Source organism: Tyto alba, unplaced genomic scaffold, assembly GCF_018691265.1.
Source record: "Tyto alba isolate M040663 unplaced genomic scaffold, T.alba_DEE_v4.0 Super-Scaffold_40, whole genome shotgun sequence".
Lineage (NCBI taxonomy): Eukaryota > Metazoa > Chordata > Aves > Strigiformes > Tytonidae > Tyto > Tyto alba.
Genome location: NW_024881316.1, coordinates 24,176,410 through 24,192,767, shown reverse-complemented (window position 1 = coordinate 24,192,767; position 16,358 = coordinate 24,176,410). Strand labels below are relative to the sequence as shown.

General features: G+C 39.7%; 1 protein-coding gene across 2 annotated transcripts in view; it reads right to left on the bottom strand.

Moving 5' to 3' along the window:
- HMGCLL1 (3-hydroxymethyl-3-methylglutaryl-CoA lyase like 1) overlaps window positions 1-16,358 on the bottom strand; it is an 88,262-nt gene that overhangs the window by 58,093 nt on the left and 13,811 nt on the right. For both annotated transcript variants that reach the window (XM_042803572.1, XM_042803573.1), the window contains exons 2-3: window positions 6,031-6,108; window positions 4,927-5,034 (exon numbers count right to left, since the gene is read on the bottom strand). In XM_042803572.1, coding sequence (XP_042659506.1) covers window positions 4,927-5,034; window positions 6,031-6,108 — 186 coding nt within the window. The remainder of the gene's footprint in view (window positions 1-4,926; window positions 5,035-6,030; window positions 6,109-16,358) is intronic.

Genomic DNA, 16,358 nt, shown 5'->3' with positions numbered 1-16,358 from the left:
CTGGCAACATGGAATCTTCCTGTCACTGGTTTCCTACTACAAAAATGAATGGACTAAAAAATATCAGAAAAATGCATGCATGCCTCTTCAAATATATGCCCGACATGTATCTATAAGGAATTGGATATATGATATGAAAAGTGTCTTGTAGCTAGATATAACTCATTTCTCATCAGGAAACAAGTGATGGCACAAAGCAACTTTTTGTAATTGCTTCTAGATAAACTAAATCAGTGTGACCACCTAACATATCTGATAACCTCACAAAATGCCATTTGGTAATGATTTAGTTTTTTAAGAACAATTTTTCATTCCTTAATTTAATATAAATAGTATCTACATTTCTCAGGGCAAGGAATAACTTTTGAAACCAAATGATTAATTAAATGGCAAATGCTGGAACTAATTCTACACTTTAAAATTATAGCCTGACTTAAAATACACTAGAAAACCAAAATTACACTTTTTCAACCAGTATAAAGCTGCCAGATCCAAATAATATTAAATGTATTACATTTGTCCCATAACTATTTTTCCTGTAAGTAAAATCCCATTTTAACACATATTGCATGTTGTAAGATTTTAAATTATAATAAAATATTTCTTTTCCAAATTTATTTTAAAATAAGCTTTCTAATGGTAGGTATTTATAATTTTTGGCCATTTAGGTTATAGGTGTGGGATCCTGTTTTATATGGCACCTTGCTACTGTGGAACTTTTTCTTTTAGCTTTTTTCAGTAAAAAAAACCTCTGCCAAAAAAAACAGTGGATGGGAAACCATAAAAGAGCTTTAAAATACTAAAAAAAGAAATAAATGAATGAGTGATCTAAACATAACCGTGAATTCTATTCCCATGACCTATGAAAAAAGGAGCAAAGAAAAGACAAAGTCAAGACTGCACTCCCTATCAAAGCAACACAATCTTATCTTTTAAATAACAAACATTTTAAACACAATTTAAGCCATTAAAATAAAGTATTCAGACATGAATTTAAGATAAGAAGGGATTGTTCATTTTTTGCAAAACTGACAAACCTGTGCTAAATTTGGGACTACTACTGGCTCACGGAAAAAGGAAATAATTAAACAAGAAAGGAAGAAATCCACCTTTGCTTTAGACTTTTCCTTCCAATGTTTAAAAACCTACATTATTTTGTTCCCGTAACTGCCAAAGTTTGATGGCACTTGGAAAAACTTAGCCTAGCCACTTTTAATGGACACAGTATCATTGTCCCTGCATTTACACCAAAGAAATTCTGCACTGTTGCTGTTCCCCTCCCCTTTCCTATGATCTTTCCTTTAGGCCCTTCCCTGGTGATTCCGAGAACACTGAAATAAATCAAATGTATGCCTCAGAGTTCTGTACAGTTTGCTCTGCTAACGTATGACTAAGTATGATCGTACTATGTTTTTCTCAAGAGAAAATCCTGGAATACAGTCCAGGCCCAGGATGTATTCTCAGTCTAAAATGGACAAACTTTACATACGTTTTGACAGAAGATGTGCAACAATGAATGTTAAAAACTGAATTATTTTCTCAAATTAATTAATTTAATGTTTTACTTTGTAAATAACTTATGTGGTCCTTACTAAACATATAAGTACTCAAATGTTTCTGTGCAAACAAGCGAGCAATTTCCTGAAAATTAGTTTAAATTATACAGACAAGTACTGACTTATCTCCTTACTTTCAGGGAATAATTAAGTTTCCAGAAAGAGAAGCTACACAGTATACTTCAGAACTAAGCATGAATTTGCAGTGTTAAATCTCAAATTAAAACCTGGCACTCCTAATGCCAATGTAGTTTTGCTGTTGACTTCAGAAAGGTTAGGATTTCTGCTAAATTCTACCAAATGTAAAAATTTATGTTGGAAAAATAATGAGCAAATTATTATGATTCATCAAAACTCAGTATTGCTGCTGATAGAGTGCTAGATCTGCAAAATCACTAACACGCCTAACTACTACTACATATATGAAAGTCCCAAATTTAGATCTTCCAAACACACTTCCAAATGTAGGAAATGAAATTTCATTTAGGCAGAAAGAAAAAAAAGTATGATACCTTTCTTTTTTACATCAATGACTATTAGTTCTCAGAAGAGTAGAAAAGAGGTAGGAACAGCATTAAATTATATTAATGATGTGTCACCATCCCAATTCTTTACTTACAACTGAATGTTTATGTAAATAATGTGGAGAATAAAATGCACAAGTACTTTCTTTGACTCCATTTTACACTACAACATTAGCATTTATTGTTGAAGAATTTTATCCATATTATTAACTGCAAAAATTCACTGTCCCTTGGTGAGCAAACTCACAATCTGGATAGAATGTGCAGCATCTCTCCTTAACTAGAATCCTTCAACATATAAGCATGTGTGCTTGTATCTGTGTGTGTGCTTATGTTAGTGCTTGGAAAAGGACGACTACATGGTGGATAGACACACAGAAAAGTACCAAGTGCAGCTGGTGTCTGGCCTCAGGGAAGGGTCAAAGTTTCCATGACAGTCCACACAACACCTAGGCCTGGGAAGTCTGTTCCCTTGAATTGGTGCTAGGGAGCAATGCCTGAGTTTACCTGCTTTGCACAAGCCCTGTGCCTCCACGTTTTCCTGCCCTGATTCTAGGTCTCTGAATTGGTGTTGCTTCCACAAGAAGTCCCCTCCACCATAGCTACTCCCCAGAGATCAGTCCCACTGCTGTTCATCTGGATACTCAAATTCAGTACTCTGTATCCCGACCACTTCTGTTGTGGTTTAGGCCTGGTTGGCAGCCAACCACAATGCAGCACCTCTCTCTCCCTTCCCCTCTGGCAATGAGAAGGGACAGAGAGCCAGGCTTGGGGTTCGAGATAGGACTGGGATGGGGAAAAATCACCCTTTATGATCATGAGCAAAAGGCAGACTCGTTAGGGGAAGAAAAAAAAGAACATACATTTATTACAGACACTAACAACACATAACAGAGTAGGACAGTGAGAAGCATTGCCACATCTTGAAAACACCTTACCTCCACCCCTCCCTTCTTCCCAGGCTCAGCTCTGCTCCCGATATCTCTACCTCCTCCCCCAGTGGCGCAGGGGCAGGGAATGGGGGGTGCAGTCAGTGCTGCCACTTCCTTCATCTTCGGTGAGGGGAGTGTCCGGAACTTGTTCCTCTTGCTCCATTGTGGTCCCCCTCTCACAGGAGACAGTCCTCCACAAACTTTCTCTGACTTGAATTCCTCCCATGGGCCGCAGCGTTCCCCACACTGCTCCGTCATGGGTCACTAACTTTCTCCGACTGGATTCTCTCCCACGGCTGCAGCCCTTCCCGAGCTGCTCCGGCGTGGGACTCCCCCGCATGCTGCAATCCTCCCAGCGCTGAATTACAGCAGCAGGGCTACCTTTTCCCATGAGACCCCAGCCTTCTTCGGGCACAGAACCTTGATCAGGCAAGCAGAAGCCACAGGCCGTAAATCAATGTCTGCTCCACCGTAGATCTTCATGGGTGGCAGGGGGGACGCCCTGCCGTCTCCCCACAGGATACAGGGGGGTCTCTGCTCCGGCACACCTCCCCCCTCCTTTCTTCCTCCGTTCCTCCACTGACCTTGGTGTTCATGCAGCTGCAGCAACTCCTCCTCACAAGTCCCACTGCCCGTCACCACGTCCCTTCTTAAATATGTTATCGCAGAGGCGCAGCTGATTGGCTCAATTTCCCAACCAGAAGTGGAGCTGACATGGAGCTGGGGGAGCTTCGAGAAGCTTCCCACAGGGGGCCGCCCCGATAGCCCCCTCCCCTGCCACCAAAAAACTCCACCACTCACTCAACCCAGGACACTTCATATTCCCAAATCTTTATGCTTACACTCAGCATCCTCTATCCCAGTGGCCCTTTACTTATGGTGCTGATCCATCACCCCCACACTTCTTATCCTCACCCAACATCCTGTGACCAATTTTCTCACTCCCCATTTACTGCTGTCCCTTGCACATATGCACACATACAAACTCCTACCCTCGTGCTGCAAGGGACAAATTGGGAATCATCTGCTAAATTATTTATGTTTGGAGAGTGATGACAACATTTAAGATTTCTCACATCCTATGTAGTAAGCACGGCAAATTGTACTCCTAGCATTTCTGTTGATCAGGGCCCAGAGTGCTCCCCTCCTAAGAGTTTAGCTGCCTGCACTCAAGGCCAGCTCATTGATAAGATGACAGCAACTTGTAAAGCCTCAATCAGCCCTGGAGCTCACCAGTAAAAGCTGGAAAACGGGTCAGCAGAGGCTCCCCCAAACACCTCTGTTAAGAAGTCTTAACACGGCCTACCCCGCCTTTTCCACTCAACTTCACAGCAACTTTTCAGCTGAGATACTCTTATGCTTCCTCCCTGCCTAAGAAACAGCGCAGCTGCACAGCAGCAGCCAAGCCCATGCCTGGCCACGTACCTTACTGACTGGACTACATCTCCCAGACTTGACTCCCCGCCTTAGACTGGGGCCTGCCACATCACTGCGGACTCACCTGAGTGGGTGTCTTCTTGGCTGCCCTGGCCACCCTCACTAGACTTGCTCTGCTCTCATGGACTGTTGGGACTGCCCTTTGGTCAACAAGGCTACAACCTCTGCTCCCCTTGTTATCATGCTTGGCTTCCAGTTCCCCTTCCCTTCTGAAGCAACCTGCTCCTGCTGATGATGAGTTAGGGATTTAACCAGATCTCTGCACAGCTTACTGGCTTTTATTCAATTCAGACTACTTTTTAGTCAGCTGACCTGAATAAAAACGTAAAACTTGAAAACGGTATAAATGGCGTCTGACAACAGACAAATAAACATTATTTCAGTTCCATGTTCTTTCATAATTATACAAGCTATACTACCAGAAAACTCCACCGCATTTAAATTGAAATAGTTTTGAATGGTGATGATTTTACATACCTGAGGCACCCATTTGGATGAAACAAAACTGGTCACTTCAATTGCAGGCAGGCCTGTTTTGGAAAGCCGGTTGATTAACTCAATTTTGATATCAGTTGGGACTATCACCTATGGACACGGAGACATACTATAGTAAAGTATTTCATGTGGGAAGAAACTTTTGTAAGTGAAATTTTTTTCAGTACCTAATCATTACTTTTTTTTTTTTAAATAATGAACTATACATATACACTATACCATAACTATACTGTTTCCTGACAGTAGGAAGCTACTGCATAAGGAAAGCACTAGGCAGTATACATGGATTCTACTCCATTTTTTGTCCATCACAAAAGAATAAGGAAAAATCTCTGTGCAACTGGTTGTAGATCTGGCCTCACTAATTGTTAGTAACCAAACACCAACATAGAAAAGAAGTGACAAAGGAAACAGTAATACCAAATATTCCAACCAGAGAAAAATGGGGGGAAAAAAAGCTCCACAGCTGAGGCAGAGTAACTCCATTCTGTTAATACTGCTAACATCTTTGATGTAAGTAACAAGGATGTATGTAAGCTTATCCTCCTGTTGGTGGAAACAGATGACTGTTTTGATACATGTACCCTATTTTACACAGTCTCTTTCCATTTCTTATATGCTTCCCTACCACCCTTCAGGCAAATATTATCAAAAGAGTAATTTCTTCTTTCTTCCATGCCTGTTCAGCAAGAAGTATGACAAAACCTATCATCCTCTTCCTACTATAGTAGCACTTGTAGCACAAACACATATTATGAAGACAGTCAGTATTTCATAGTGTTTACCAATTATGTCATGACAGAATGTTATTGACCGACAAGACAAATTCCAGAAAAAGAAATGGCACTTGAGTAACAGAAAGGCTAGTTAACCAAATATAGAAAGAAACTATATGATTTAACATCTGACTAAATAGTAATATACTTTTATTCTAATATATAAGTTATTAATATGAAAAGAAATAATTATATTTATAGTACAAAATGGAAGAAACATGATTAGCAGGATGTATGTGTTTTACACAATGAAAATAACACTGATACCCATATCAAAACACACACAAAAAAAAAAAAAGATAAAAATTACCTTTTCATTCTGTAATCCATCCCTCGGCCCAACTTCTACAATCTTTATGTACTCAGGCAGTCCAGATGCTTGAGACTCCTGAAATAAAAATCAATACAGAAACACAAAACAACGAGGGTCACCAAGATCAAAGGTACAGCTTGTACTTGTCCTGTCATATGATTCTGGGCATAAAGTCATATTGTCAACATTAAGTTTCCTCACGGCATTTAAAAATCTGTGAGAACACATTCCGCACCTTGAGTTAGGGAATAAAAGTTAAAAGCAGAAGTTATCTGTGTGCATGTTCCACTGCTCCTCTGAGGCCACAAATGTTTATTATAAAAATGCACATAAAACCATAAATGAACATTGTGTTTACAGAGTGAGAAATATTCCCATTTCAAAAAGCTTCCCAATGAATGATCGAGTCTTCCAAACTTCTAACTGAATGTTCTCAATTTAACTGAACAGTTACTTCTCTGTAAATGTTTGCAATATTAGGCTATAAATCTGAAAAGAACAGAGCAGTCAAGAAATGTTGAAGAGATTATTAATGAAAGATGAAAGTAATTCCTCTGCCTGAAGATCAAGGTTTTAAAGAAGGATTTAAAGGAGAACAAGGAAGGCCCCTGGTAGACAAGAAGAAGAATTTCCCAGGTGTAAGAGGAGCTCTGGAAAGGCAGGAGGCTGACGGTGACAGGAGGGAAGGAAGGCAGCAGCAAGGTCAAAGGACTAAGAAGAGCATGGGGAGCTGGAGGGGGAGGAAGGAGAAACAAGAGCAGAAAAGCAGGTGAAGGGAAATGAAACTTCCTTTTTTATTATTTAGCTGCTCTGTTATTGAATCAAGTTGACAGGTGTGGCAGTAATGTAACCTGGGCCTTTAAGTCCTGAAACACTTCAGAGCAGTTGCTTAGACTGACCCCCAAAAGCTGTGTGTCTTTAAGAACACAGCAAAGGGCCAACTTGGGGCACGCTGCCGCACCCGGAGGAGCCTTGGCAGGAGCTCTGGAGTCATCGCATTTTCTGTATTGCACTGAATACAGAATCCAACCCAGTGCCTGCATTCCAGCGTTGCAAGCCCGTGCTGGGATTCGCGTGAGCTACCTGCAGGACAGCTGCTCCCGCTGCACCCACCACCTCCCCCGAGAGTTACACACCACGGGAAGGACAACACAGTCAGCCCAGGCGGGAGCCGCAGCTCGCCATGAGACCAGAAGTCACTTCTGCCGTGTGTAAATATGGCCATTAATCTCACATCATCCACAACCAGATGAAAAACCTATTTTTCATCCCTCCCTGAATAGTATCATCAGGGTTGTTTCAACCAAACGGCTGTTAATTTCCTCTCACGGTAACGGAAAATGAGCATTACTGCAGCACCTTTGGTTTCTCCCTGCATTCTCAGTGCCCATGGATAAAACTAAGTTCTCTGCAGCACTAGCCAAAATACAAAAAACATATTTCAGAGCATTTACTGTGTATTTATCGGAGCCCAGTAAAAAGAATGGGAAACAGCTGTATAGTATCTATTTGATCACATGGAACATCTGGCAAGTTAAAACTTTGTCAGGCTGTGCTAAGCCCACACTCGCTGACAGTATAAACCTACTTAAATGTGAAGGTAAAACCTTCACATCTGCTGCATATTGTTTCTCTTTTTTAAGTTATTTTCACAAATATGGCACTGCTTCAGCACTACGGGCATAAATCCTGGTTATTTCATGATTATCAGATCCTTCTTGTTACATGACAAATGCCACAGCTGCACTATGAGTAAAGCTGTGACTGGAGAAAAAAAAAAAAAAAAAAAAAAAAAAAAAAGGAGATAAAATAGATTATGCGAACCAAAGCTTAATTTAGAGCATGAAAAATGTCCATAAAATTTCGGTGGCAAAAATGTTCAGTCTCTAGGCCAAATCCTGTAAATCCTATTCAGTTCCTACTGTGGTAAAACTGCTGAAGTCAAAGAGCTGTACCTGTCTTTACAGAACAGTTCACACAGCTACAGCACATGCAGTAGGTTATTCACACAGCCGTTAAGGGGATGTCTGCAGCCCTTGGATATCGTAGGGGACAGAAGTTTGGAAGGGACATTGCAGAAAGGCATTCAAGTATTTCTATTCACCATCTGTGATATTTCAGGCATACAATCTCTTTGAGCCATAGTCCAGGTCTCCCAGCCCCTGATATTCCCTATAGCCTTCCTGTCTACTAGTTCGTCCCAACTTGAATTGACTGTTCTTGAACTCAACACTGAGAACCATGTACAGGATGACTCTCACAAGGGCCACAGAGTGGAAACTCAAGGCACTACTAGAGACGAATCCTTACACTCTTCGAGCTAATGAACTAACAGCTTAAGCATCTTGGCTCCAAGGCCAGAAGAGTCTAGCTTTGCATTGAATTTCATATAGTTTCATCTACAGCACATTGATTGCTCCTGTCTTCACTCAGTTCCTCCGGTGTGGCACCCAGTGTGGCAGTGCTAATGTCTCCTGTCTTTCTGGCATCAGCAGATCTGACCACCTTGATATTTTCTGGTGAAAACATTTGGACTAACATGATTACCTTATTTTAACACAAACATATATTATCTCAAAAAATGTAGGTTAGTGCTATAGAAAAAACCACATTTTTAAGAAAGACCTGAGGAACCCCATCAGCAATGTCTCTTTGGCCTAATAAATCTGCTTTCAACATTATCTCTTATTTCCTCCTCAGCGTTTCTTACTCTTCTCACAAATTCTGTCCTGATCATCCTTCTCCCCAACATAACTAGTAATTTCTATTGTGCTGCACTGCTGAAGTTCAGATAACAAGCAAGTAAAGGAGAGGCAGAATACTTAGGTACAGGCCTGTATGTACTATTTATGCATTTTACAGTGCATAATCACTGGATAAAACTCAGAAACAAATTAGAGACTGTAAGAGTACATGTACCATCTTCTGCTAAGATGAGTCTAGCATTTTTGCTTTCTGTGGCCCAAGCTGAATCAGAGAAGTAAAGGAGTACCTCTTCACCTTAATCTCACCTGTCCTATGAATGCTCAGTAACTAGCTGCTAGGACATTCTTTCAAAACCAGCATTGGTGATATGTATTTGACCATGTTGTCAGGAAGAAAAAAGAGACTCCCTGCTTCGTTGGGAAGTCTTCTGATCACAGTATCACACTTGCAGAATATTTGGACATAACCTGAAACACAGCTGAAGAAGTCACCTGAGCCACCAGTCACATTCTGTGCCAGGCTCAATGCCATCTGCATTCACTAGGTAAGCTTCAAATTCACAGACCAGATTGAAGTCTCTAAGAACTTATGCAGAGTTTAGACACTTCTCTGTTTACTATCTGGATGGCATCAGACCTTAACCAGGACTCTGGCTTTGTGAACTGAGGGATGGAGTTCCTTGAACTAACTGGAGAATTCCAAATGGGCACCATCCTCTTGGGTAAAAGGAAGGATTTTCAGAACCAACACTGAGACAAACTTAGATAATTCTGACACCTTCAAATATGGCATTAAATTCTCTACAGATAATAAATGGAAAATATAAATAGAAATAAATCAAAAAATGAAAAATAGTTTTTATATTTTAAGAGAATCCAAAAAAGTTAAACCTTACAGAAATACACAAGTATTTACATTAAACACTAAACATGTCAGGTAAATCACTTTGTTTCAGAAAAAATATTTACTAAATTGTATTGTAGGAAGTATTTTTATGTAACAAAGTACAAAAAGTAGTTATGGCAGATACTTAGAGGTGACTGCTTATTGAATTATATAGTGGCTCTGTTAAAAAGTAATGACTACCAAAGTACAATGTTTGAAATATCAAGAAGGAAATAGTTGACATAAAAGACTAAGAGCCTGGAAAATTTGTTTTTTCCATGTATCAACCCTTGCCAAGGGAGAACAAAAAGCATATAAAACCACAAAAAATTGCCTCCCTCAAAACAGAATGTAGCCAAAGAGTCTTTTTAAAAAAATTAGAAGGAAAACCATACCATTCAGCTTAAGACACTGAATGCCAAATTTCTGTATGGAAACATTTTCTTTGAGCTATAAATAGCTGAAAATTCAAGTTTATTATAGAAAAACCTAGTAACCCTTAATTAGAGCAGTATAATCTTCCTAACATAGGCATAAGTGTAATCAAATTAAATAAACACACTTTTTTTAAGCTCTGTCACTGCTTCACTATTTCTAGTAAAGGCGCTGAGGTTCCCTCAGCCTTCTGGTTTTTATTCCATGTATCTCATTCATAGGGGCACTAATAGCACTAGTAAATATTACCCAGAACTGCTCAAAAGTAACTGAAAGGACCCAAAAGTAAGGGAGAAGAAACTGGAGGTTCAGGTCTTTTCAATCATTTTAACCAAGCAAATGTGAAGCTCTGCTTTCCTTTTCCACAAGGTGGTGTTCTGGCACAGAGGACAACTGAACAAAGGTAGGTCCATCTCATACAAGGAAGAATTATTCAGGAGAGCAGTTTTAAACAAGGATCAGCAGGGAGGTGGCATCATAACTCCTATGTATGTATGCACTGACATGGACAAATTCCCCAAAACTGGGAGAAGGCTCTGAGATAAATAACACCATTGCTGGAAGGAGAACAAAGAAAACAGTGGTCAATCTTCTGAACACATAGATGTGTCTGAACTTTACAAGACACAGAGGAAATAAACAGGAGGAAAATAAAATCGTAGTATGTAATCAAATAATGATTGAAGTGGTATTGAAGAAATTTGTTTATATAGTTCACACTACTGGAAGGCAGATATAAAACATATTCATTCCCAAGTTAACTAGGGGGAAAATGGAGAAGATTCACCTGTGCAACATAAAGAATACATATAGAGATTCAAAAAAACAGTGGGACACACCTGGTGACTATCCCTCAATAAATATAAACTGAGTATTTGTTCCAGAATTTCTGTGGTATGCTGCTGACATGACCACTGGGAGAACAGTAGCTAGGAACATCCCATAACTAGCAAAAAAACCTCATCAGCCCTTGAGAAGATATAACTAAGTAAGTTCTTCTTATGATATCACTGCATATTCATGACTTGAATGTTAGCATAGAAATACCACAAAGCAGCTGCAAGTGCTTAGACCACAGGACCAGAGTTCAAAATTCCACTGACGTACTAGAGAAATAAATATGATAGATTTCAATAAAAGCATTACATAACACAACACTTAAGACTATCCTTATTGTATCTGACTATGATTGACTAATTGAAAGAATTTATGCATGTTGTCCTTTACAAATTCTATCATGATTATTTCTCTATTTTAACAATTTTGACCCCCAAAAAAAAGATTTTTGTACCATAGAAGATAAAGACTACCTGACTAACCAGTTCTATAGAAAAGGACTGGGATATTAAAACAAGTAACAAACTGAGTATGAGTCAATAACATCATGCTCTCAAGGAAAAAAAAAAAAAATAGAAGAAGATTAAATGGCAAATCTAATCCTAGGCTGTAAACAGGGATGTCATAGATAAAACAGTAGCCTGCCACTTAATGAGTAGAAATACTGTGTCTAGTTTTGGACTTCCTACTTCAAAAAAGAATTCACTCAACTGGAGATCATCCGTAGGAGAGCAAAATATGAAATGCAAGTAAATCATTACAGAATGAAATTAGTTAAATGCAGAGTTAACTTATCTGGAATAAACCAAATAATTGTTGAGATCAGAAGGGAACTCTGGAGATCATCTAGTTCAACCACCCCTACTCAGAGCAGGGTCAACTAAAGCATGTTGCCCAGAACCATGTTCAGTTCGGTCTTGAGTAGCTCAAAGGACAGAGACTCCTGGGCAACCTGTTCCAATGCTGACCACCTGCACAGTGAAAAAGACTTTTCTGATCTTTACATAGAATTTATTGTACTTCAGTCTGTGCCCACTGCCTCTTGTCCTGTCAGCAACTTTACCTCCTTTGTTCATCCCAGTGGGTATTTGTATATATTGATAAGATCCCCTGAGCCTTCTTTTCTCAAAGATGAATGCTCTCAGCCTCTCCTCATATGACAGACGCTCCAATCCATGAATCATCTTCATGGCCCTTTGTTGGAACTGATTCAGTATGCCTATGTCTCTCTTATACTGGGGATTAAACCTACAGGTATTGCTTTAATCCACCTCTTCAATTTTAATTTGAATGTGCTTACAACTTTCATTAGAGGGCTTGTGTGAGCACATGAAAGAGCAGTGATTTACATATACCAGGAGACTATCTGAATTGACTGAGAATTCACTGTAGGGATTCTATTGTAAAGTAATAGCTCTAATATTTCTTCTCTTATTTCCATTAATTACTAAACTATAATATAATCTGCTAGTACACTTATTAAATTGTTGCAGGGCTGTTTACAATAAAATACAAGTCATTCATATGAAAACAGAGGAAATATTATTTTAAACACAGGGGAATTCAACTAAACTATAAGTGCTTACGCTGCTGGAATGGCCAGTTGTTTGATCTAATCCTGTTTACAAAGACGACTTTGAAAGTAAAGACAGAGTCGTAGAATGCAAATAATATTAACAAATAATAAGAAAAATTACTTTTCTTTAGAAATTATAAATTAATATTTCATAAATAGAATTCTATCAAGTGAGCAGAATTCTGACGAACTGACAGTTCAAAAGTTAACAAATTACATTAATAGGGAATGGTCCAGACATTGTAAAAAAATGCTGATGTGTTAAGAACTGTATTCTTACACAAAACTAGAAAATTCAAGTCACATTCTTAACTACACTACTCATGGACATAGAGTTATTAACTTAAAAAAGCAAAATACCATCTGTATATTACTATTCCTTTGAAAATCCTTTAGACTAGGTCTTCCACTGCTACAGAGGACGAGGTTTAAGAGTGGTATCCAGCTCAAGGTTAAGAAACCTCAGCTCATTTCTGCTGTCTAAATATATGTACTTGGAGTCATTCTGGATGACTAAGAAGTTCTGGTCTCCAAGTGCTGCGCAGGAAGGGCATGGGTCCCACTTCGCCCATTTACCATAGGTCTTATTTCAAATCTATCAAGATGTCTGTACACTGCAGGGCATCTTAAATGGCACTAGACACATCTGTTAGGCAACTGAACTGAGCTTCTACCTGGTTCCCCCCACGCAGGTATCTAAAGGCATGTCAGATGTCTAAATTCACATTGCAGCTGAAGGAGCTTTATTTAACATGGCTGATGGAGATAAAGGATAATTCAAGTCATCTTAAGGTCCACACCTAATGGCTGAGGGTCTCAATTGCCAGGTTTATATAACTGCTTGGGGACTAAATGCCATTCTAGAAGGAAACAGGTGTCTTGCACATTTTACAGTGTACAGGATATGCCTAACCCATAAGAATTTCTCATATATTCTAGGTGTTTGAAATGGCACTAGGCACCTCTGTTCAGGCAACTGAGTCCTGTCCTAGGTCTGCACTGGCTATCACAGGAACTTGAGCTGCTGTAGACACCTATTTATATCTTAATTCAGATGTCTTAATCCCAAACAGACATCTGCCTCAAATGAACTATATATCACCTAATGAGTTATCAAAAAAAACTGGAGGAACTTCTTTTGAGTTCCTCCAAGAGTTCAGTAGGTGATGTACTCTTTTCATCATTCTAGACTAAGTTTTCACCCTTCCTTGCTGACATGACTCCCAATCCATTCTGCTGCTGCATTTAATCTCTGCCTCTAAGGTCTTCCTCACTGAAAAACTGGAATACAGATAAATACATAGAAGAGTGGAAGTAACATTACCCCTTGCAGCAGGTCAATTCAATCCAAAATATACCCTCATCAACTGATGCTTTACACATCAACAATTTTCCAGGTATATGAAAGGCAACATGTAGCACATGGATATTTAAGCAGCATCAGTCCAATGAAGAACATTCTAATTCCTGTTTCACAGCACCTCTTTAGAGCAACTGGCATGATTTCTAGGTTTTTTGCCAAAGCTGTGAGTTAGAAGCAATTCAGATCAACTGAATTCTTGCATCCTTGTCTTCCCGTAACTCCTCTGTAAACAGAGCATTCACACTGATCCAAACCTTGACCCATGGACTGACTTTCCAGTTTGACCTTCAACCTCTCTCATCACTATGGACCTGCCTGATGGTCACTGGGACTGCATGGCCAACCCTGACTACCATCAGTGGACCAGATCCTGACCCTGACTCACTCTCAGCTCTAACCTTGGACCTCCCTTGTCACCACAAACTTCCCCAATGACCTGGACTCTTGCTTGAACCCGGAGACCACATCTAGACCTACCTTGCTCACCTCATTTAGCTACTGTGGGACTGGGCCCTGACTGGTCACCTGCTAGCCCTGTCACCACGCTCAGCTGCCCTCCCTTAGGGAGCTGCTGGCCCTTTGCTCTCTGACAACCAAACGGAGAGAAATTTCTTATTCTAGAGTCCATTGCATTATCTGATCCTTGCTACCTGACATCCAGTTCAGATATATACTCCCAGAGCATTTCTTTACCCCAAGTCATATATGCTGGGAGTAGAATGCAGCCTAGTTCTCCCTCCTTTTGTCCCTTTCTATCAGGGGTACCTAAAAAGCAAGTGCAGTAGTTGTTTATGGCTAGCACTGTAAGTAGAAGCTTTGTTGATGGAGGTCAGTAATATCACACGCTCCAGATTCGAACAGCAGCAGTCATAAACTATGTCTGAAAGCTAGTGCTTTGTACACTAACTCTCTCTGATCCCACTGCACCATCTCCTTACCCAGTGAAGGCTACAGCTATGTGATGCTGTGAGAGTAATCCCAGGGGATAATGTCTTGTTCAAGCAACAAACTAGGGCTTGACATGAAAAAGTACAAAATCCAACTAATAGTAAAAGAGCTCCGTCTAACACACAAATACAACTTTGCTCATAAAAGACTTAGGCATCATATGCAGTTGTGCTAAATCACTTACTGCACAGAGAATCACCAGAGGGGTACTAAGTGTGCAAACCAATTTCACAGCACAGTATCTCACAAGTCTTAGCAAACCCTAACAAGATGTAGCAAATAAGTAACTCCTTTCTATATGAAAGGACGTTTCTTTCAGGCTAAACAAACTAGCACATTTTCCAAAAGAGCTACAGAGTTAATAAATCAATATAATCTCCCTCTGCAGGAGTCTAACAGAGGAAATAAGAGAAGGAATTCCTCACTTCTCAGACTATTTTCCTTTATACTAGATCAGAAGAGGTCAACTCTCACATACTTTGTGTGAAACACCTGCTGAATATTGTTTTCTACGATTTAAAATTTACCCTTTCACTTACAGTGGATGTGTTTAGCTGCTCAGAGATGCAAACAAAACCTGCAGCTCCCTCCAACATATAATTTGTCTTGTATAACCAACTCAAGTGAACTCTTTAATTTTGCAAGTTACCTACTGTTATTTAATTGAAAGGGTAGTAATATATTTGAATACTGTTTGGAAGTGTCTACTTTCCCTTTCATTTTAAAAACATAAGAATAAGCTCTAATAATTTCTTAATAAACTTCTAAATACATTAAAGGATGAAAGTTGTTTTCTGTTGTACTTTTCATATTACATCAAAGACTAAACTGACCTTCATTCTTCAACTACTCCTCATTTTCCTGTTTTGTGAGGAAGTGCTGAGTTCAGAAGTAATAAATGGGCTTGAAGATTCCTCGTTGTTACTTTATTATGTCATGAGTTTGGAATGCATTTTGAAACTACTAGTCTTAATCAAACAAATTACATGGCATACCATACAGATCTTGCAGCAATATTATCGTGTATTTCTTTATGACTTTCTCAGTTTCTTCATAAACTACAGTTTCTTCTTGATCTCGCCATTATTTGAAGAGAATACAGAATGCAAGAATATTTCTTCCAAGACTGAAAAACTACACTGAGCATGTGTTTTTCCCAGTAGCAGTATATAAAACCATGAACTGCTGGCCTATGTTCTTTACCTTCGGTTCTGATTAAGTCCTTTCTTTGTAACTTCTCATATATTGTTTTCAATCTGAAAAACTGTGCAAAGCACAGATACAGTGAAATGACGGAACACAAGTGTCCTGGGTTGAGTGAGTGGTGGAGTTTTTTGGTGGCAGGGGAGGGGGCTATCGGGGCAGCCCCCTGTGAGAAGCTTCTCGAAGCTCCCCCAGCTCCATGTCAGCTCCACTTCTGGTTGGGAAATTGAGCCAATCAGCTGCGCCTCTGCGATAACGTATTTAAGAAGGGACGTGGTGACGGGCAGGGGGACTTGTGAGGAGGAGTTGCTGCAGCTGTGTGAACACCAAGGTCAGTGGAGGAACGGAGGAAGAAAGGAGGGGGGAGGTGTG